Source organism: Lampris incognitus, chromosome 2, assembly GCF_029633865.1.
Source record: "Lampris incognitus isolate fLamInc1 chromosome 2, fLamInc1.hap2, whole genome shotgun sequence".
NCBI classification, from domain to species: Eukaryota; Metazoa; Chordata; class Actinopteri; order Lampriformes; family Lampridae; genus Lampris; species Lampris incognitus.
Window position 1 is genome coordinate 132,732,990 of NC_079212.1, and position 21,117 is coordinate 132,754,106.

The 21,117-nt window shown below is 47.2% G+C and overlaps 1 protein-coding gene across 1 annotated transcript in view; it reads left to right on the plus strand.

Annotated features, from left to right (window-relative positions):
- The window catches only part of LOC130132195 (plexin-A1-like), a 171,377-nt gene that overhangs the window by 42,639 nt on the left and 107,621 nt on the right, over nucleotides 1-21,117 (plus strand). The window contains exons 2-3 of the mRNA XM_056301754.1: nucleotides 13,436-13,536; nucleotides 20,697-20,820. Of these exons, the coding sequence (XP_056157729.1) occupies nucleotides 13,436-13,536; nucleotides 20,697-20,820 (225 nt within the window). The remainder of the gene's footprint in view (nucleotides 1-13,435; nucleotides 13,537-20,696; nucleotides 20,821-21,117) is intronic.

Sequence of the window (21,117 nt, forward strand, 5' to 3'; positions counted from 1 at the left end):
TGTGGGGCTAGGGTTATCTTTACGGCTAGGGTTCCGACTGTGGGGGTTAGGGTTAGGGTTAAGGGTAGGTTATGTTCACATTTGGGTCGTTCTTGGTTCAGCTCAGGGTTAAGGTCACGTGTAGGTTGTTGTCGGGGTTATAGTTGGTGTGTGGGAAAGGGCTACTACGTCTTGGGTTAATTTTAGGGGTTAGGAAATAGAATTTTGACTAGCATACATTTTCCCACAAGAAAGATAAACAAATTTGTGTGTGTGTGTGTGTGTGAAGTCAATTTTATTTGTGTAGCCCAATATCACAAATGTGTGTGCACTGTGTGTAGATTTTTGTCTGAAATGGATGTATCCATTCATGTCCCAGCGCTCCCAACAGCCTGCACACTCAGCACCATGCACCACTGTGGAGGGGCAGTGGCAGAGCAAGAGAGAGCGAGAGAGAGAAAACGGAGGAAGCATAAAAAGCAGAGAGAAGTGTAGTGGGGGAGGACACTAGAAGGGAAGGGAAGATGTTGAATGAATGAGTGCACACAGACGGACGTGTGTGTGTGTGTGTGTGTGTGTGTGTGTGTGTGTGTGAAATTACATTAATGTGTGTGTGTCTGAAATTACCATTTTGTGTGTGTCTGAAATTACCTCTGTGTGTGTGTGTGTGTGTGTGTGTGTGTGTGTGTGTGTATTTTTCTGGAATGGATACATCCATTCATGTCCCAGCCCTCCCATCATGTTATCTTGTTTTGTTGCTGTGGCGATGGAGTGGTTTGCCACATCGGCACAGTCCTCACATGAATCCACGTGCACTTGTGTGTGCGTGCTTACTGAAGTGTTTGCAAGTGAGTGAATATGGGCTGCATGTTTCTCCGGCTCTCCATTCCACAGCCCATAGACATGTCCCCCCACACAGCAGACTAAAGCCCTCAACCCTCCCAGGGGTCTGTACATGTGTGTGTGTGTGTGTGTGTGTGTGTGTATTCCCAACACCGTCGATGGGCTGTTGGTGTGAAATCCTTACAATGGCATACAATAAGTAGCCCTTATTGTGCGTTTGGCCTCTTCATCAAGTAATATCCTACCCCTAGAGTATAGCTGGACATCAATTGTGTGTGTGTGTGTGTGTGTGTGTGTGTGTGTGTGTGTGTGTGTGTGTGTGTGTGTGTGTGTGTGTGTGTGTGTGTGTGTGTTACTTCCACATAGTGTTGGACTGCTGCCAATCTCTTTAGCAGCCACTTCAGCGTGGTCTGACATCACAACACATTGTAAACTGCCGGTTGCATCCATCAAGCCTGACGTCTAGCTAATCATCTGGTTCTTAGCAGCTCGGGGTTCATTTCAAACCGTTTGTCAAACCCCCGGCTAACCCAGAACTGATTATAATGTGTAGGTCCGCGATCATGATGCAGTTGGCTGACCTCGGGAACCGACGGCAGATTATTTCATAACGCAAAACTGCAACGTCTGGCCGGCTGCAGGTGTGCTCAGCTGAGACGGCTGAGTGGGTTTCGGAGGACAGTTCTCAGGATTGCACGTGAAGCAGCCAGCCCGCTCATTTAGATCTATGAATACAACTCAGGGCTCATCGTCTGCGCTCACTGGCTCAACAGCTTAAGCCTTGAATGAGCAGCACATGTTTTTGCACTGCACCTTTGACTGACACACACACCACAGACACACACATACACACATTTACACACACTGTTTGCAGTATGTGCTTGCATACACAAGCACACATTGAGCGCGAGCAGGGAAGTGGTCATTGTTATGTAAATGTTATTGGGGTGGTGCAGCGAGGCGGATAGAGGAGTAGACTGGCTGGAGGAGAGAGAAAAGGTAGAGGGGGGAGATAAGAGAGGGGGGGTTCTGGGGCTGGGGGGGATTATCAGTGTATGTACGGCACTTGATTACACTCAAAAGTTCAGGCAGCTATAGCAACCCCCTCTCATTACACACACACACACACACACACACTGGTAATTTCAGACACACACACACACATCCCTGTGTGTACACTCATTCATTCAGCATCTTCCCTTCACTTCTAGCATCCTCCCCCACTACACACACACCTCTCTCTCTCCCCCTCTCCCTCTCTCCCCCTCTCCCTCTCTCCCCCTCTCCCTCTCTCCCTCTCTCTCTCTCTCTCTCTCTCTCTCTCTCTCTCTCTTTCTGTCTGTGTGTCTGTCTGTGTGTCTGTCTGGCTCTGCCCCTGCCCCTCCACGGTGGTGCGTGGTGCTGAGTGTGCAGGCTGGGTTTCAGCGAGCCCTTGCTCCTCGGTGATATAATTACACACATTAAGACCAAGGGGCTGCCCTGTTCCACCACTCTCCTACTGCTGCCCACTGAGTTGCATCATCAGTGCCACGGCTTCAAGTGTTTTGCTCAAGCACACCTCAGCAGCAGTTGCCGAGGTTAGAGGAGGGGGATTGCTCATTGGTGGTCTACCCCCGGTTTTCCCTGGTCAATCAGGGAGGGTTTAAATTTACATTTGTCTGGTTTACACTCCATCCTCTTCTTCTTTTACCCCTCTCTCCAGTACCTCTTTTACAGCAGACTGAAATCCAGAGTTTTTACAGGGATCTCCTTTGGCCTGAAGGCGTGTCTGGGTTTAAACTGCCCCGGATACTGTATTGCCAGTATTCCTCGGCACTGGCACTGCAATTCCTCTGAGTACTGTTGGAGGGAATGGGTCCAACAAAAGCTCAACTTTTGCACGTTTGATATTGTGTTTGACACATCATGTTAGACACTTAAAATACGAAAATGCATATCTCTGTTCTGTGGGTGAAGGTAAAAGCCCATTACCCATCGGTTAAAAACCCATTCCCAGTGACAGAATTCCCTCTCCGTTCGGGGGCAAGCTGCAGCATGGTGCTGATGTAATAACAGTCATGAGTAACCGTGTTTTGAGCAAACACTGGCAACTAGAGGCGTTGTTAGGATCTTGAAATTTGGGGGGGGGGCTTAGCCCAGTGCAACAATCTTTAGATTTTCACCCAATAATTTTGCCGCTTTCCAAGTTATTTCAGAGTAAAATTAATATAAGATGTGAGACACTGCTGTACCAAAAGGCTACGGTCAGGTGCGTAGACTGGCTTTCAACAACATCCGAATCCGAATCTGAATACTGTATTCATCCCCGAGGGGAAATTGGGTAACATGACATCAAAATTTAGTGCAATCTGAGGTCTCATTCAACTTATTATTATTGTTATTATTATCATTATGTTATTACTTTTATTTTCAGCAGCAGGAATAAAACCCTAAGAGAAAATAAAAGCCTCGACGGTGATGAAGCAGTCGTCTGCTAGATATTATGTCGCCGATGCTTTGTCCAAACATGGTCCCACAGCTTCTGCTTCTACTGTGTGACAAGGACCCCTTTTGAACTCTGACAAACGGTGTTAACTCTGTGTCTTATCTGTCCTTCTGATACTCTCCTCTTCCTCACTTCTCTCATAGCTCTTTTGGTGTCTCATCTGTCCGTCACATCTCCTCATCTCCTCTGCTCTCTCCTGCCCTGGTCGTAAAAGGGATGCAGCCAGCATATGCCAACCAAAATTCTCATTTTTTGATGGGATGATTAGGTCTTAAACACGCTATTTATCAATTTATTTTTAAGATATAGACTTAACCAGTTATTTGGACACACCAACCAATAATCAGAGTATACAAAAGCAAACTATTAATGCACCGTTTCATCCCATAGGGGCTGAATAGTCATCGATGCTCATTATTCCATATGGGCTGACAGTCACACAACACACGCTTACATTGGTGGCAGCGGTGGGATCCGGAAGTGTGCAGATCCTCATAATGGAGCACGGGTTTAACAAAGCGCGAGGGCACGCTTCTGGGAGAGGGTGACTACTGTAACCTACCGAAGACTCGCCGGCTGATCGGCCAGGGGGGTCGGCCACCTTTAGTCGAGCGGTTAGCAATGTCGCCTTGTGGTGCAGTACACCTTGGATCGAATCCCACACCAGGCGAGAAAATGCTCGTTTGCATTGCTATCTCTGGGGTAGTATCTGACAGATAGTACATTGGTATCTGACAGTCACACAACATAGCAACACTATTGGATGTCTAATACAGAACAATGTTAAATGCAGCAGCAGATGTACATCAGTCAGCATTGAATTGCTGTGTATTACTTACTGCAGTGTAATCAGTGGATTCGGTGCCCTCTCCATCTGATAACATCTATCTTCATGGCCTCATCCCTTCCTCTGTTGTGCTCCTGTTGCTTTCTAGAATTCTCTCTCTCTCTCGTGGTGTATCCGTTAACATTGTGGCAATCTCAGGTCCTGACTCATCTGCTGCTACAGCAACAGGAGATAACTCTTCCTCCACTTTCTCTAGCGTTGCTGCCCCTTGTTACCTTCATCTTTTTTTCTTTTTGAAAAAAAGTTTCTTATATCCAAAGACTTCAAGTCTTGCTGTAGTGAATTAGCTAGCTAGCTACCACCAGATGCCAACAATGACGAGGCCTTGAACCGGTGCCGCTCTCTCTTGCTCTCTCGCTCCAACGCTGTGCTGGAAGGCGGGCAGGTGGAAGAGACTGGGTACAGCGGTGTGCGGCAGTGACTCAGGACGCACACTGGGCCCTTCTCATGGATGTCCCAAGCTACTCCTGACACATCCATGCCCCCCCCCCCAGGCTCTTGCACACATTTCAGCAGTTTTCAAAATTATGCAATGAGTGGATTTAGGCTTAGACCTGAAGATAACATTACATTTTTATTTCACATGTACTGTAGATTTGTAATGTGTGAAGGTGATGGTAGAATACAAGACTTTCCCCACATAGCTAAATGGACAACGTTGCTTAAATGGGAGCGGGAGACGTGAGCTGGCATTTGAAACAATCAGAATTGCTCTGGAAGGACAGCTCTGTGCAGACAACCCATCAAACTACCCCGACAGCAGAAAGAAACAGGCATCCATGTACAGTTGCACACTCAAGTTAAACCTGTTTTTAGGTACCAGTCCTTGTCGTTCTCATTTCTTCTTCTCCCCCTCCTTTTTCCAGCCCAAGTTTTCATCTCCAGGCTTCTTCTCTCAACCGCGGCTCTCCTCTCTCTCCCTCCTCATGCGTTCTCTTCACTGAGCAGTGATAACACCAAGTGTAGAATATACACAACCCAGTGCCCCCCCCAACACACACACACACACACACACACACACACACACACACCTCTCGTTGCTTAATCTCTGTGTATATAGTGTAGATAAGACCTCTCCAAACTCTTAACTGTGGTCAAGGATCTGCTTCATCATTTCTGCAGTGTCCGCTCGTCTGTCATCTGGTGCAAAACAAACTGACCCGAGCCCAGTTTTCTTTCCAAGAGAGTAATTTCTAAACCTGTAACTCACTTTGTGTAATGTTCCAGCTTTATTGGGCTGCCTCAAATGAACTTCCCATGGGCCTGTGTGTGTCCAACACTCCACAGGCATCCTTGTGGACAGAGAGGTAGGGTCATTGGTGATCAGGACTAGACTGAGACATTGGCCCAGGACACTGGTGTGGATTAGACTGATAGGCACAAAAAGCACACAGGTCAATGATCCATTTTAGCACCGTATGTGTCAATCAAAGTGAGGGAAGGTCTGCAAAGTTAGGATATTCTGGCCGGTCCTCGCTTGTTTCAGGGTCTATTTTAGGGTTAGGATTTGGGTTTAGGATTAAATTTAGAATTGGGATTATTTCAAGGTAAGGCCTAAGGTTAGGCATGTAGTTGTGATGGTTAAGGTTGGGGTAAAGGGCTAGGAAATGAATGTAGTCAATGGGGGGAGGGGGGCATCCTCACAAAGATAGAGGAACAAGAATGTGTGTCTCAGTCTAAACCCAGGCTCTTTGAAAAGAGTCAAACTGCTAAATCCTTGGTAAAGAGACGGAGGGCTAGTTATTTCCGTCTTTTTATGTCACCCGTCTCTGCTACAAAGAAGGGGAGGAAGAAAGGGAGTGTGCTGGAGTGAGAGTGACTGATGCTGATTCCTTTGGAAGCTGGCAGCTATGTGTAAAGATAGAGCAAGATGGCATCATTTGCCAAAGAGAAATGGTGTTCCATGTGTCCTAATATCTCCAGCTTACCATCTCTCTTTCTCTCCAGCACACTCCCTCCATTGCTGTTCCTTACTCTACCTCATCTTTTATATCTCTCTCGCTTCTCTTTCCCACTTTGTCCTCTTTACTCAGTTTCTCGTCTTGTTGTCATTTTCTAATTGTGTGTGTGTGTTTGTGTGTGTGCGCGTGTGTGCATACACGCGTTAGTTCTCGGATCGGAGAACTTGTCTTAGACACTTGTCTAAGACATGATGCTATCTGCGCTAATGGACGTCCAGCTGTCATTGGAGAGTTCTGCGTCTCTCTCGTCTCCCCAGCCTCTTACTCCGCTGTCCTCTCCCAAGGGATGGAGCGATCGAGTGGACTGATAGGGTTAGGAGAGATGGAGCGATGGGTAGGGAGGTTAATGGCTTCCCTCTCCCTTTCTCCCTTCCTCTCTATCACTCTCTCAATCACCCAGACACTCGTTCACCCTGTTGCTCGAGAATCGTTTTTTTTTTTCCTTTTTTTTTTCGGTGTTGGGCAAGATTGATTGGCATGGAAGGAGACCAATCAAAACCGGGCATGGTCGGCGTCTATGCCGGGCATATTACTGCCTGTTATATACTCATTGCCTTCCTCATCACACACCTCAATGGGTTGTTAATCCAAGTGTTACTCACTTGTCACAGTAAAGGGGAATTTGACTGTTGAATCTCTTCTTGAACGGATGGATGGAGAGAGGAGGGGCCGGCCTAGTTACTGACTCAAACAGACGAGGATTCTGCTTATTCTGCCCAATTCTTTTCCAGCACTCCAAACATTTTTCAGCTTTTTTCTTTTTTCCTCCAACAGATTCTAACATCCATGTACCTGCTGGGCGCAACTTCCAAACACCATTTTTTCTCTCTCTGAGCAAACAAAGAATAGCCCCATTTGTCCTCTTTCTCCTTCTCCCTCCACTGCTTTCCTCTCCATCTCTGTGCTGGTGGACTTGGCAGCGCTGATGGAGATGCCAGCTGTGCCGGCTGCATGGTGCTTGGCGCCTCAGTCCTCACCGGGTCTGTTTACTGAAGTTACAGAGTCCTTTACCAGGCAGAAGGCCTCTCCCATTCACACTTCATTAGACAACCCCGAGGCCCGGCTGCCTCACCCGAGGCCCGGCTGCCTCGCCCGAGGCCCAGCTGCCTCGCGGGCCACACTTACCCCTTCCTCTGTCACTTCCTCCCCTTTTTCTTCTCCGCATCTCCTCGTGTTGTCCTCGCTGTTCTGGTCTCTATCGTCTTTTATTTTTGTCTGGATTTCATTAGTGTCCAAGTTTTGTTCTTTCTCTCGACCCCTTCCACCCCACCACCTGTTTCTCTGTCTGTCCCTCTCTCTCTTACTCTTTTTTTTGTTTGTGTCTATCTGTGCTTTTGTTGGCCGGAGGGGAAGGTTGATGTGGAGAGACGACAGGTATTGGAAGTGCTTTGGTAATGGACAATGGCAATGTGTTCAGGTGATGAAGAGGAATGAGCATCTATGCCTTTGTTTTTCTCTTGTCATTATTCTTGTTTTTCTTCCTTTTATCTACTTTTTCAATGTGTTTTTTTTCTGTCTTATTGTTGGTGACCGCTCTCTCAACCGCTCTTTTCTTCTTGAACCTCATTCAGCTGTAGCTCAAATACTCTCGCTCTCTCTCTCTCTCTCTCTCTCTCTCTCTCTCTCTCTCTCTCTCTCTCTCTCTCTCTCTCTCTCTCTCTCTCTCTCTCTCTCTCTCTCTCTCTTTCTCATCCCACATCTCTCTGTCTCTCTTTCTCTCATCCCACACATCTTATTGTCGCATACTTGTGCACCTTTTTTTGCACTCTCTCTCTCTCTCTCTCTCTCTCTCTCTCTCTCTCTCTCTCTCTCTCTCTCTCTCTCTCTCTCTCTCTCTCTCTCACACACACACACTGAGTTCCACCTAACCTAGCTAAAAGCTATTTTTCCCTCCTTCACGCTGCTGGGCTGATTAGCTTGGCTAGCAAGCTAACAGTTGCAGTAAAGTAAGAAACTGGAAAGTCATGCTACATTTTTTTCTAGTGCATAAACTGGTAATGTATATGATGTGAGTCTCTCTCTGTCTCACACATACACACACACACAGTCTATTTATTAAAATGTACATAGATAAGGGGGGGTGTCTAAGCTGTCTCTTGCTGTTGAAGAAACCCCTCTCTGTTGAAGAGTCCACTTTCATTCATTTTACACGCATGCACACTGATAGTGTACACCTGCTGTTGCAGTGCAGTCTGACTTGAGGAGACCACCAAGCCCTGTGTGTGTGTGTGTGTGTGTGTGTGTGTGTGTGTGTGTGTGTGTGTGTGTGTGTGTGTGTGTGTGTGTGTGTGTGTGTGTGTGTGTGTGTGTGTGTGTGTGTGTGTTTGTGTGTGTGTGTGTGTGTGTATTATTGTTAGCGTGGATGTTGTGTCATGGTGCCTTTCTGGCAAAAAGGAATTTGAGCACCATTAACTCTGCCCTTGACCTTAAGATGGGAATACACACACACACACACACACACATACGCACACACACAAACACACACACACACATGAGATAAGACAAACAAACGTGTCCTCTCAGCTTCGCCTGCGTTTTCGTCAGGGTGGCTTTTTCAGGGAAGGAAATGTGATAGAATGGTGAAAGACGGGAGGGGGGAAAAAAACCCACACAAATGAAACTCAGATGCCGCGGCGGAAGAGAAGGAAAACTGATCAGGAGGAAGAGATGGTATGAGCGGATGGAATGTGACGGAATTTGCTAGAGATTAATAGAGGGAAAGAAGAGAGAGAAGGAGGAAGAGCAGGCAAAGTGGAGGGGGGGGTGACCACTAGAAATACCAGGCAACCATTTGTTCTTTTCTAAAATAGGCACACAAAAAATGTTCAGTTGGCCACAATGGACAAAATCTGTCAGTACGACTCCACAATCCAAAACCGCTACAGGCACTGACAATCACTCCACATTCATGTCAACAACACATGACTTTTAATGGCACACAGTCAAATTGATAGCTTTACCTCCTCTTTTCTTCTTTTCATCACCAGTGAGTGTTCCCCTTCATATTTTCCCCCAACTCTCTCCATCCATCCGTCCGTCCCTCCCTTAGTGCATCTCTCCTGCCTTTTCAGCACCATGTACTCCCGGCCTTGTTTGCCTCTCTTATCTCTAGCCAGTCAATGCATTACACTGTTAGGTTGCTATTGATCGCCTAAGCCCTGCAGTCTAGTCAATGCACACACACTAGCCCAGCTTTGATAACCCCTGCGCCTGCGCCTGCTGCCACAGCAGCAGCAGCAGCAGCAGCAGCAGCAGCAGCAGCAGAAGAAGAAGAAGGCCCGCTTCTGCAGTCGCACCCTGTGCAGTGTGTGGTGTGTCTGCACCAGGCAGGTTAGAGGAAGTTAGGGTTCGCTGTCCCTCCTTTGCATAATGACAGTCTGTCTCTCCATCTTTGTCTGTCCTCCTTCCTCACTCTCGCTTGCTCTTGTGCTCTCTTTCTCTCTCTCTTTCATTCCCCACTTTCTCTTATTTTCAGTCAATTCAGTATTTACTTGTCATTTACTGCAGCTCTTTTCTTTTCCTCTCAGGTACAGACACTCCGTTCCTTCTTTCTTGAGTTTTTTCACTTGCCCCTTTTAGTAAACATATGCCCCCCTCCCCTCCACCCCTCCCCTTGACTCTCGAGGCATTGTGTAACTGTGTAGGTAGGATATTGATTCCCTTGCACGCCGGCAGTTCAATGCCAGCGCAGATTAAACCGCCGCTGATGGAAGATGATGGACGTTTATTGAAATGGCAGCGGCGTGGCTTACGCCCGCTTACCGATGGAGGGAAGATGGAGGGATGATGGAGGGACGGTAAAGGCTAATAATCTCTCCCCTTCTGTTCTCTGCCCCTGTTGTGAACAGCTGGCTTATGCGAAAAAGCACCTATCAGGAAAATGTCTAGCTAGCCGCCTGACAAGTGTCTTCTTTACCATCATATTTCTTAATCTTTATCCTCTTTTCATTTAATTTGTTTTTCTGTATAGAAAAATCTTTCATGACCACATAATAATGATAATAATAATAAAAGTCAGATCAATCGAACAGAGAAAAACTGTAAGACACTAATTCGTGGCATCAGGATTTTGTTGCAGAGACAACATTAAATTTGTACATCCCAACAACCAACTATTTAAATGGCAGACAAATTTAAATAAATGCCTAAGCCCATAGCACAGCCCCCCCCCCCCAAAAAAAGAGGACTCTGTGCACGTGGCCCATTAGAGGTCCTCAGCAGATGGTCCTAGTTTAGCCCCATTATTTTCCCTTTTGCATCGGGGTCGCCCCTTACTTAAAAAAAAAAAATCTGTAACGAGGTGTATCCCTTTATGTCTTTAGATTTAACAACCAATGAAAAGCTGTGCTGAAAGCTTTATGGGTCCTCTAGGCTTTGGGGTGACCGTCGCAAAGCCTGTTAGCTGAACGTTTAAAGGCAGGTGAAGGCGCGCTGTAAAAACAGATCGGCGAGGAAAGGTGAAAAGTTTATAGTGGGGAGGAGATGGGGGCGCTGCTGCGGTCCGGTCAGAGGGGAGGCTGACGGCAGAGGGAGAAGAGATGAGCTGCATCCAGGGATGCTACTGTAAATAAGCAGACGTGGAAGGAGAGGAGATGGCGGTCTTGCTTTATAAGGCCGTTTAAAGGAGTAATGTGGCACGCTGACGGGAACGGGCTTTCATTAAAAGAGCTGTAGTGAAAAGCCAGAGAGAGCGCACACGTGTGACTGTGTTTGTTTGTGTCGAAAAAGCATTACATGCGGTGTGTGGATCAGCTCACACACACACACACACACACACACACACACACACACACACACACACACACACACACACACACACACACACACACACACACACACACACACACACACACACAACCACACATTCCCGGTAAAGCAGTTTATACTCCCATTGGGGAAAACAACTATCATAGCCACCCCCCACACACACACACACATTAGCAGCACTCATTGCCCCTCCTACCGAATGGAGCCCGTTGTGTTTTCCCATAAGTCTGCTTGCTGTACAGGAGGAGTGTGAGGAGCCAGATCTATCACAACAGGGGACGTTGATAAGGTCACTGTGCCTCGAGCCACAGTCTCACAGTCATGAAATTCATGGTGAAGGAAATCACAAAACCTTCCATTCAAACACTGGTAGTGGTTGAAAGACTTTTTAATTAGCTACTGGGACCTGTATGCAAAGCTGAAGCTAGCATTTTCCCTGTGTTCGCCTACCTGTCGTTCATCCATCCATCAGGTCCTATCTGGCACTGTCACTTTCTGCGATGGAGTAGCATGGTCCTCTTTTGCTGCGCTGGACTCCACTCCTGTTTATTTTGATTTTTAAAACATAGCAGCACTCCACTGCCGAATCCACCCCGATGTCTGCCATGTACACGGCTGCAGTTCAAGCGGGTCCGGGTATCGTGGCGGTCTATTCCGTTGCCTACCGACACGGGGGGGTCGAATCCCCGTGTTACCTCCCGCTTGGTCGGGCGTCCCTACAGACACAGTTGGCCGTGTCTGCAGGTGGGAAGTCAGATGTGGGTATTTGTCCTTATTGCTGCACTAGCGCCTCCTCTGGTCGGTTGGGGCGCCCCCCGGGATCAGCTGAGGGGGTGGAGCAGCGACTGGGACGGCTCAAAAGAGCAGAGTAATTGGCCAGATACAATTGGGGAGAAAAAGGGGGAAAATTGGGGGGAGGGGGGGCATGGCTGCAGTTTTAATATTTCAGACTCGTACATTCTGTTGACTACCTTTCTATTTCCCTCCTCTGCTCTTACACATGATGTGCCTCGCCTGCTTCTTCCTATTTTAACCTCAGCTCTTCTCTGTGTCATCCACATGCTCCCCCTGTCCTGTTTGGGGGAGGGGGGGAATAGACCCTACTTGGCCAAATGCCAGCTTGGTCCCCATATGCCTCCTTTATGGGGTATATATGGCTACACTTGTGTGTGTGTGTGTGTGTGTGTGTGTGTGTGTGTGTGTGTGTGTAGGTTTGTAAGAGAGCTGTTACTTAGTGATCCCCCTGCTTACTCCCTGCTATGCAAAGCTAGTCCTGCAGCGGCAACCTGATACACACACACACACATACCCCAACTCTCATCCACTCACTCACTCACTCACTCACTCACTCACTCACTCACTCACAAAGTATCAAGCAACTCAACACCTTGGGGCCTAATAGTGAAGAGTGTTTAAAGTGGTGAGGGTACTTTCAACACACACACAGACCCACACTTCATCTGTTGTACAAGCTCCGTCTGCCCACATGCTAGCAATCTGTCTGTCATATACTTTCACACACTAAACTTCACAAATGCATTTGAACTCTCTCTCTCTCTCTCTCTCTCTCTCTCTCTCTCTCTCTCTCTCTCTCTCTCTCTCTCTCTCTCTCTCTCTCTCCTCTCTTCTTTGATTCATGATTCATTGGGGGTGTGTTGCTAACCATCTGTCGTCACCTTGCAGCCAGCGTTGAGGGTTAACTCCAACACTTGATCTTGTTTTTTTTAGTAACATCTGCAGCCTATCAACGAGCTGGTGACTCCATAATCGCTGTGAAGAACAGACACTTAATATCCACAGATACACATTCACTCACTCACTCACTCACTCACTCACTCACTCACTCACTCACTCACTCACTCACTCTCCCTTTCTCTCTCCCTCCCCCTGTTCTCACACACACACCAACACGCTCATCATTTATCTGACCCCATATGTCAGTTGTCTCCGCAAGAGCATCTAGGTGTGTGGATGTATGCACAGACAGACTGAAACATACACATACCGACAATGTGTATTTACTTACCTGCACCTCATGTAGACCACACACACACACAGACACACACACACACAAACACTGTGAAGGTCTGTTCTTATGCTCCTCCTGCCACCCAGTGGTTTTGGAGGTCACCTGTCAATCAAAATGGGGTAGCCACAACTACCTGTCAGGTAGCCCAGCATGCATTGTGAGGCCTCCCCTGTACAAGCTTCACTGGAGGCTGTCACACATGACTGGGCCAGAATAATTCACTCGGATACACACTCTCTCAGATAGACAACCTGGACCAAGCTCCCCCAACACACACACACGCACACAATTTGTTGAATGTGTCTTTGAAATTGAATGTCTGATAAACTGCCAAATATTCAACTAAAGATCCATTTGATTAAAACAGGAAACTAATTATTTCTATCTTCCTCTCTCCCTCTCCTCTGCACCCTTCCCACCTCCTTCTCTCTCTCTCTCCCTCTCTCTCCCTCTCTCTCATGCTCTCTCCTCTCGCTCTCTCTCTCTCTTTCTCCCTCTCTCTCCCCCCCTCTCTCTCTGTCTAGGTGGTGAGGGTTCCAGTGGAGAGTTGTGAGCAGTACACGAGCTGTGGAGATTGTCTAGGCTCCAGGGATCCTCACTGTGGCTGGTGTGTCCTTCACAATGTGTAAGTAACACACACACACACACACACACACACACACACACAGCTAATATCTGATAGCCTGTTGAAATGCAGCACATACAGTTTTGGAAATGGCCAGGTCTAGATGGTCTGGTCTACTGGGGCATGGTCCTAGAAAAACTGTTCGGACAGGCTTTTTAGGGCTGAACTTGGGAGTGTCAGTAGCCCAGGCTGCCAAGTAAACACCACCAACAGGTATATATATATATATATATATATATATATATATATAAACACCACCAACAGGTCTATAATGGAGAGCTTTCACATAAAGCGAGGGTCCCTCAGTGACTCACCATCATAAGACGAACCGGTACCATGAGAATATTTCTCATATTAGCAGACACGTCCATCCTGTTAGGCACGTTTCCGGTAATTGTTGATGGTTATCATCGTTTATGGAAACAGCAATATTTACAGTGCAACACATCTCAGCAGGAAATCCCCCTTCCCATCCATTTTGGCCTTTCTCTGTGTTCATGTTGCATTCTGTGGGACCCGTCCAGCCTTCCGCACATATGGGCTATGCACACGCATAGAGAAGTACTTAGCATTTAGCTTTGCAGCGTTGTGTTTTTATTACGTCTGATCAGGCCAATCAAATTCTAATTTTTTTCCTCTTTCGTTTCGTTTCTCTTGTGAGGAGCAAGGAAGAATAGAGTGCTTTCCAGAAACACGCCATCATCCTGCAGTGTGTCTGGATGCAGGGGTGCGAGGGAGATAAAGCAAGTAGTTATGCTAAACTTGCACCAAATGCCATGTAAAGACAGCAGCCTTCACGGGCGTCCGGGTAGCATGGCGGTCTAATCCGTTGACTACCAACACAGGGATTGCCGGTTCGAATCCCCCGTGTTACCTCCGGCTTGGTCGGGCGTCCCCACAGACACAATTGGCCGTGTCTGCAGGTAGGGAGCCAGATGTGGGTATGTGTCCTGGTCACTGCACTAGCGCCTCCTCTGGTTGGTCAGGGTGCCTGTTCTGGGGGGAGGAGGAACTGCGGGGAATAGCGTGATCCTCCCACGCGCTACGTCCCCCTGGCGAAACTCCTCACTGTCAGATGAAAAGGAGCGGGCAGTGACTCCACATGTATCGGAGGAGGCATGTGGTAGTCTGCAACCCTCCCCGGATCGGCAGAGGGGGTGGAGCAGCAACCGGGATGGCTCGGAAGAGTGGGGTAATTGGCCAAGTACAATTGGGGAGAAAAGGGGGGACCCCCCCCAAAAAAAGACAGCGACCTTCACAATCAATGGTTTAGATGAGAGCGATCAAACACCCTGTAACCTGATGGAAATCCACCGGCAAGCACCACTTAAACATTTGCAGAGCCGAATGCTGTTCCCTCATTTCTACTTTTGCTGACGAAGAGTCTTCCATTACGGCGGGGAAACGAACTTGAGTCAGGGCGAGTTCATTTTTATTACATTAATGAAATGAATGCTTTTTAAACATTTGCAAATGTAAGTAATATAATTTTGGCAGCATTTCAGAGGAACGAAGAAGACCGCTCAGTATTATCGCTGTAATGGAGCATTGTTCCTACAACATATATACGCCGATATTGTTAAGAATCATGATTCCTTCCCCTCATCCATTTTTTTACCCCCCGGTAGTCTCTGACTGCATCTCTTGCTTCATTTCCTGTGTGCCGAGGCCCATTAAACCATTACATATTAGACCACAGGCAATAAACATACTTTACTTGATCACGCTTATGTGGAATGTGGCTGCATGCAATATGGCTATTAATTACCCCACTCGTCCCGGTCACCCCCCCTCCCTCTGCCGATCTGGGGAGGGCAGCAGACTACCACGTGTCTCCTCTGATACATGTGGAGTCACCAGCCGCTTCTTTTCACCTGTCAGTGAGGAGTTTCACCGGGGGGACGTAGCGCATGGGAGGATCATGCTATTCCCCCCAGTCCCCCTCCCCCCCGAACAGATGCCCCGACTGACCAGAGGAGGCGCTAGTGCAGCGACCAGGATGCATACCCTCATCCGGCTCCCCACCCGCAGACACAGGTTTGTGTCTGTAGGGGCGCCCGACCAAGCCGGAGGTAACACGGGGATTCTTCGATGCCTTGTTTTTGCACGTCCTCCAAAATCAGCCCCCAAAAAGTAAATTGACGCATGCGTCCACAAGTTGCAATACTCGCATGACCTGCGGGGGCAGTAACCACTAGTTTATGTCCGGTGACGGAACAGGTACGCGACAGATGGTGATTGGAGAAGCCGACAGAGCTTTTGCCTTACCTGCCCCTTATTGGATAGCCCTTTTAAACGTCCAGTCAGACAGAAATAACTTAGACGAGTATGTGAATAACACCGCGCACGAGGCAGACGCTTCATTTACATGTGCTTTGCATACAAGCCATTACGAAACTTAGCTGGGTGTGATGTGACCTGTGCAGGTGACTGGTGGGTCCAGCCTCAGCTCACACAGTCGCTGTTTGAGGGCAGTATATCGCAGCATTCAAGGGCAGACTCTTTTCCTCTTTTAAGGTCTGTCAGCTGACTATGAATAGGATTTCACTTGACAGTCCGAGACTGAGAAATGCCCTGTGGTAGTCAGCCATTTGTGTCTCTTTATTGTGTGCGTGTGTGTGTGTAAGTGTACACTTGAGCGTGTCGCTGGGTATCTGTTAACTAGTGTGCTGTACTTGTAGCTATCTGTGGATGTTAGTGCCTCTTGTCCAGAGATCAGCTCATCATACTGAATAGAGGTGTAAAAACCAGGTCCAGAAGTTAAAAGTCCAAACCATGTGTTTGCTCCACTCATGCACGACACCAGCAGATTCTAGTCAACACCGCTCCTCAGCTAGGTAGGGGGAACTAGCTACTGAAATCAGCTGGTTTACTAACATGGTTGGAGCAAATACACCGTTTGGACATGTACTTTCTGGACCTGGTTTTTACAACTCTGGTACTGAAAATGGTCAACTGGACCATGTGTGACTCGAAATAAGGGTTCGATTACTGCAGGGATCATGTTGGAAGTTATAGCTGTGTACGTGTTGCAGAGCTGTAAGACTGATAGAAGGTTTCTGAAGGTTATATTCATAGTGAAACAAGTGTGTGTGTGTGTGTGTGTGTGTGTGTGTGTGAGTGTGTGTTGGGAGGGGTGTATGCGCATACATACACATGCTAAATGTTAGATGCCATTGAAAGGTGACAGGATGTTAAAACTACTCGTACAACACCTCAAGCATTTGGCATAATGCCATCTCTTATTGTATTAATTAAACCTACAAAACACATTGCCAATCCATCCTCCAGGCAGATATGCACACACACACGCGCACACACACACATACACACACACACGCGCACACACAATGCGATGGACTTGAACCAGTGATAACCCTCTTTTTCGGCAGCTTTTGACCTTGTGTGTCGGATGCGGCTCGTTCATTCTGAGCTGATGGTTGTTGCCAAATTTAGCGCCGGCTCCCGCTGACAGAACGGGCCTGTATTAATAGGAAGCTCACGTTTAGCCCTGTGGTGTTTTCAGCCAAAGCTTTACTGAGGGCTCCGCACACACAAAATACCAGTTGGATCTGAAAAAAACAGCACATTTCTCATTGAAATGTGTCTCCACACACACACACACACACACACACACACACACACACACACAATGCAAGCGACTCACCGGGGAGTGATTGGCGACAGCGTTTTCTTGCTGAGTGTGAGTGGAGGCTAGCTTAAGGAGGGGCCTGAGTGGGCGCTATGGGGAGGCAGTTAGCGTTTTATTTTGCTCCCACTTATTGTTGGGGCCTTCCAGGGCCCCACGTCAGCACTTTCCCCTCACCGCTGGGATCGCTTGTTGTTAGCGCCGGTGTGAAGTTATAGCTAATGCATTATGAATGGCAAATGGTAAAACCGCTTGGACAGGAGTCGGGTGGGGGGATGGGGGGGGAGACTCGTTTGTCGCACGGTCTGCGGGCTCTTAACGAGAGGGGGGGAGTAACGCCTGACCTCGGTGATACGCCGCTGATAGGAACTGTGTCATTTTTACGGTTCGGGAGAACTTTAATGATCTCTAGAGAAGTTTGAGGCCGTGAAGTGACAAGGCAAGGGAGAATAGATGTTCCTATAGTTCCATCAGGGCTGTGCGTTGACTTTTCTTTGCACGTAGCACTGGTGCAACAGAGGTTGAGAGTTGTGAATTATAAAACGTCTGTTAGCATCTCTAAAAACAACCGCAAGTAGTGCAGTTCAACACGTAAACACGTACGTGACTGGTAAAGGGCATTAATGTTGCATACAGGGCACACAAAATCCAAACCTTAGCAAGAAATAGTTTCAGACAAACATTTTCTTTACTTGCCCATCATGGTAAATTACAGTGACATAACAACTGCATACAAAACATCAATAACACACTTCAAATGAGCAATGCAAATCTCAGTAAATTTATATCATCAAATATATGTATAATGTGTGTGCATGCATGTCACAAATTTTGCACTTTTTCTTCTTGCATTTCTTCTTTCGTGTCCTCCATGCGGGCTCGTTTGGGGTTTTTGGTCGAGCCCTTGAAAATACCGCTTCATTTTCTCTTGCCATCTAGCTAGCTCAACTCGCTGGGGCAACCGCGTAGGAATTATGGCGTTCAAAGAAAGTTGAATCAGTTCATCTGGACACAGCGTTTAGCGAGAGAAACATCTCATCACTCATCTAAGTGACCTCTTCAGCCTCAGCTGGCTGCAGGTATCCCCACCCTTATAAACAATACAGTGGCATAACGACCGAAACCAACTATCAGTTTCATATGCAAATATGGGTGTGACCATTAACTAGAGTTACATTGGTAATGTGTACTGTTCACAGAGGATTTGGGAATGTTTGATCACAGCATTGTAAGATGGCGACAGATGTACACTTAGAGCCCCCCCCCCCTCGGTTCAGGGATGGTCATTCCCTTTTCCCATAGATGCCTCTTTGACTTCCAGTTCAAACCAGTGTTCCCCCCTATCAAGGATGTGCACATCCTCATCCTTGAAAGAGTAGCCACTGGCCTGTAGATGTATGTGGACTGCAGAGTCCTGGCCTGATGTGTTAGCTCTCCTGTGTGGTGCCATCTTCTTGGCCAGCATCTGTTCAGTTCCCCCAATGTACAAATCACGACAATCCTCCTGGCACTTAACAGCGTACACTATATTGCTCTGTTTGAGTTGGGGGACCCAATCCTTGGGGTAGACCAATTTCTGGTGCAGTGTGTTTTGGGGTTTGAAAGCGACCAAGACGTGGTGTTTGGAAAATACGTGTCTCGACTGTTCTGACACTCCCACTACATACGAAATCACCACTGGTTTACCTTTAGACAGCTGTTGTCCTTCTCCTCTCTTCGATCTGCTGGTGCACTGTTTGGGCATCTTCCTGGCTTTGACAAACGTTGTTAGGATAACCACACTTAACCAGGGCCTGTTTAATGTGGGATTTCTCCTCTTCCCCGGCCGCTGTGTCGGTGGGGATGTTGTCAGCTCAGTGGTACAGCGTCCTGATGACTCCTGGTTTGTGCTCCAGGGGATGATGAGACTCAAACCTTAGGTACTGATAAGTATGTGTTGGTTTACAGTAAACATCAACAATCAAATGTCCCCCATCACCAACTGTAATTTCACAGTCTAAGAAGGCTAACCTGTAATTTTTCACATCCTCCCTGGTGAACTTGATGTGGTTGTCCACAGAGTAATCTGGTCAGTGAAATACGGATCATTGGTTTTGGTCGTTATGCAACTGTATTGTTCATAAGGGTGGGATACCTGCAGTCAGTTTAATAATGATAATAATAATAATAATGATAATAATAATAGATTTTATTTGTGGGCACCTTTCAGAACACTCAAGGACACCTTACACCTTAGTTTAGACTGAAGAGGTCACTTATGCCCCTTTTCAACTGCACAGTACTGGCTCATCTGGACTCTACTCTATTCAACTACTCGCTTTACTTTTTGGGATTTTGTTTTCCACTGCAGATAGTATCCCCTCACGGCGAAGCCCCGCTGGTCATTTGTGGGCATGTTGACTAGTTTGTTTTATTTTTTTATTTGTATTTAAATAAATATACTACATATATTTATATTTTGTTTGTTTTATTTTATTTTATTTATTTATAGTGGTATTTTCATGTCACCTTTTAGTATCAGCTCAGCTCACTTGGAACCTCGACGGCGGTGGTACCAAAAAAGAAACTGTTCCTAACTTTTGCCCAATGGAAAACCAAAAAAAAAAAAAAAAAGCGAGTAGAGTTGAGTTGAGTCGAGCCGGTACCGTGCAGTGGAAAAGGGACATTAGATGAGTGATGAAATGTTTCTCTCACTAAACGCTGTGTCCAGATGAGCTGGTTCACCTTGCTGTGATTTTCTTACCTGACGATAGATGAATTATGTCATTGTTTACGTTGTGGGAATTGGTGTTGTGTGTGTATAGTCTGTATAGTCTACGCAGTCTGTATAGTCTACGCGGTCAGGGAAGTGATTTTTAATATCACAACAGTCAGTCAACAACCAAGTAGACTAGCGATGCGCCAAGTCAACAACCAAGTAGACTAGCGATGCGCCAAGTCAACTACCAAGTAGACTAGCGATGCGCCATCAGTTCATCTCACACACAGACAAGCACACAAACTCTCACTTCACACAAATGAGCAGCTCTGTCTCACACATGCTAAGCTGTGTTGCGCGGGTGCTGCTGCAGTAAAGTCATTCATGGCGCAGACCATATTTTTTGTAGCATGTACAGCATATATGTTGCGCTGTGCAGCCCTGTCAATACTATTACACTCGCACACATGTCAGGCCCAATAAGGTGGTGATGCAGAGGGCCGATAGTCACGTTTGGGGAGAAGTGATTATCCTGTTTGTCTTTTTAACAGCTTTACATGTCTGTCATGTTTACATGGTAGCCATATGAACTTAGCAATTATTATGTCTTCTCTCCCCTTTTCTCTTTCCTTTCTTCTCCCTCCCTCTAATTTCTCTTCTCATCCCTCTTCCTTTCTCCACCGCTTTGTTCTCTGTCTTTTGTCTCTCCACCGCTTTTTATCGCTTCATGCCTTTGTCACTGCCTTTGTCTTACCTCCTACCATGCTCTCTCCCTCTCTCTCTTGCTCTCCTGTCTCTCTCGCGCTCCTGCAGATGTTCTCGTAAGGACCGGTGTGAGCGGGCGGGAGAGCCCCAGAGGTTTGCCTCCGACCAGAGACAGTGTGTGGAGCTCAGCGTTCAGCCCAAAAATATCTCCGTCACCATGTCTGAAGTCCAGGTATGTGTGTGTGGTTGTCAGACGACAGGTGTGTGAATCCGTCCATGTGATCTTAGCTGTTGCCACCGTGTCATATGTGTTACCCCAGGTCTGTAGATCCGTGTTAAATGTACAGGTAATGACATGCATATAGTCTTCCTGTGCCCTTAACTACCTACGGTGCACCTCTGTAACAACATGTTGAGAGTGCTCACGGTATGCCTCACTTTCTGTCTGCACATTAACTCGTACGCATTACCCTTGCTGTTATGGTGGCCATTATGACGGGCGTGCACTCCCTCGTGACACACGCACGCA